A 2473-nucleotide genomic window follows, 5' to 3' on the forward strand; every position below is an offset into this window, starting at 1 on the left:
GGACGTCTGATCATCTCAATCAATAACAGCCTCTGCTCTCGACATCCATTTTTCAATTCCATGACAAAGAACAATGTAAGAAACAAAGCTTATAATAATTTACACCAAAAATTTTCCTACTAGAGTTACTTCATTTTTTGATTTGTTGCAATATTAGTTCAGTTTATATTTGGTATATACAAAATTAATACATTAAATTAAAAGAAAATAAAGGTGAAAAAAATGTATTTATAGAAAATGGTACATTTAAATTTGATAAAACAAAATGTGATTTAGTTTTCAATCTGTTAAGATTCTTCGGCTTTGACGGTTAGAAATGCAATTTGAAATGCGCAAACCCCTTCTTCTTCCTTATCCTTTGTATATATAAACCCTAAACCCTTTTGATCATCCCTTTCAATAAAAACTCATCCAAATTCACCCCAACGGCTATGGCAATGATGAAGCTATGGACACAAATTGGGTCGATTACGGCCACCATCATGTTCATTTGGGCCATTTTTCAACACTATTTCCCATATCAATTTCGTTCCTCAATCATAAGATTCTTCGACAAATTCCTCTCTTCTCTCTACCCTTACATCACAGTCACCTTCCCTGAGTACACCGGCGAACTTATCGGCCGGAGTGAAGCTTTTATCGCCATCCAAAACTACCTCCGTTCCCGAACCTCTATCCGCCCTAACCGCCTCAGAGCAGAGGCTGTTCAAGATGCCAAATCTTTACTTCTAACTATGGATGATAACCAAGAAGTTGTCGACAAATTTCATGGCGTCACAATCTGGTGGGCTTCCTGCAAGACTACACCCACAAATCATACTATTTCTATTCGCCCTACTTTCGATGAGAAACGGTTCTACAGTCTCACTTTCCACCGCCGGAATAGAGACATCATTCTTGGCTCTTTTATTAACCACATCATGGAACAGGGTAAGGCCGTGGAGGTTAGAAACCGGCAGCGGAAGCTTTATATGAACAACCCTGATAAAGAGTGGTGGCATAGAAGTAATTGGATACATGTCCCTTTTGAGCATCCTGCAAATTTTCGAACTCTGGCTATGGATTCCAAGAAGAAGCAAGAAATTATCAATGATTTGGTTAAGTTCAAGAATGGGAAAGAGTATTATGAGAAAGTGGGGAAGGCTTGGAAACGTGGGTATCTTCTGTACGGTCCGCCGGGAACAGGGAAGTCCACAATGATCGCTTCGATGGCCAATTTTATGGAGTATGATGTTTATGATCTTGAACTGACATGTGTTAAGGATAATACAGAGTTGAAGAAGTTGTTGATTGAGATTTCGAATAAATCAATTATTGTGGTTGAGGATATCGATTGCTCTCTTGATCTGACTGGGCAGCGGAAGAAGAAGAAGAAAACAGAGGAGGAGGAGGAAGAAACAGGAGAAAAGATGAAAGAGCCTGTTAAAAAGGATGTAGAAGATAAAAAACAGAGTAAGGTGACACTTTCTGGGTTGCTGAATGTCATCGACGGAATATGGTCGGCGTGTGGTGGAGAGAGGCTGATTGTTTTCACAACAAATCATAAGGAAGAGCTTGAGGAGGCTTTGATAAGAAGAGGAAGAATGGACAGACATATAGAGATGTCATATTGTGGGTTCGAAGCATTCAGAGTTCTTGCTACGAATTACTTGGACGTTGCATGGGATGATTCATACGATAAAATTAAAGAGATGCTAGAAGAAACAGAAATGACTCCGGCGGATGTGGCGGAGAATTTGATGCCGAAATATGAAGGTGAAAAAACGGAGGAGTGTTTCAAGAGACTGATTGGAGCTCTTGAGAGTGTCAAAGAGGAGCGTGTCAATAGAATGATTGAAGCTATTGCGAGTGGTGAAGAGGAACTTGAGAAGGCGAAGGCTAAGGGCTAAGGGCTAAGGTAGAAGAAAAGGGTGCAAAAAGGGCAGAAGAGTTAAAAAAAAAGAATAGAAGAAGAAATAATGAAATTTGAGAAAATAGTTTGCTTCAACCAATTTTTTATTTCATAGAATATTTTCTTGAAAAGGTTTGAAATAAACTACAAGTACCTGTCAAAACTTGTACTTTGCAATTAGTTTCTTCTAAAAAAATACATCTTCAAGTTTAGCAACATCAACCAACAAATAAATGTTTAAAAAAATATTGTATTTTGTGATTTGAAACAATTACCCTAAAGAAACCTTTTTACACTGTGGTATACTTATTCATTACTTATATAATATGTAAATATTAATACAAATATTTATTTTTGTTCCATCCTTGTATTTATCAAAGTTCTGTGCAAGTATATTAATTTATATCCTTCAATCTAAATTGATTTCGTACAATTAATCATTATTGTCTTTTGAAAATAATTCATACATCAAACATATATAAACTTCTTCATATATCTATTTTACAAAATGGACTTTAGAATTATGCATGAATGGTTCTTAAAGTAGATGCTAATTAAAAGTTGAAATTGATTTTTACTTAT

The 2473-nt window shown here is 36.2% G+C and overlaps 1 protein-coding gene across 1 annotated transcript; it reads left to right on the forward strand.

The window, feature by feature from the left end:
- Positions 1–417: 417 nt before the first annotated feature.
- LOC103487032 (AAA-ATPase ASD, mitochondrial-like) lies at positions 418–1982 on the forward strand. The gene has a single exon (XM_008445220.3). It carries the CDS (start codon positions 432–434, stop codon positions 1887–1889), a length of 1458 nt encoding a protein of 485 aa, XP_008443442.1. The 5' UTR covers positions 418–431; the 3' UTR covers positions 1890–1982.
- Positions 1983–2473: the final 491 nt, after the last annotated feature.

This window comes from Cucumis melo, chromosome 4 (genome assembly GCF_025177605.1).
Source record: "Cucumis melo cultivar AY chromosome 4, USDA_Cmelo_AY_1.0, whole genome shotgun sequence".
NCBI lineage: Eukaryota > Viridiplantae > Streptophyta > Magnoliopsida > Cucurbitales > Cucurbitaceae > Cucumis > Cucumis melo.

Excerpts from the sequence above, each read along its gene's own strand:
- LOC103487032 (XM_008445220.3), top strand. The coding sequence starts at position 432 with ATGGCAATGATGAAGCTATGGACACAAATTGGGTCGATTACGGCCACC.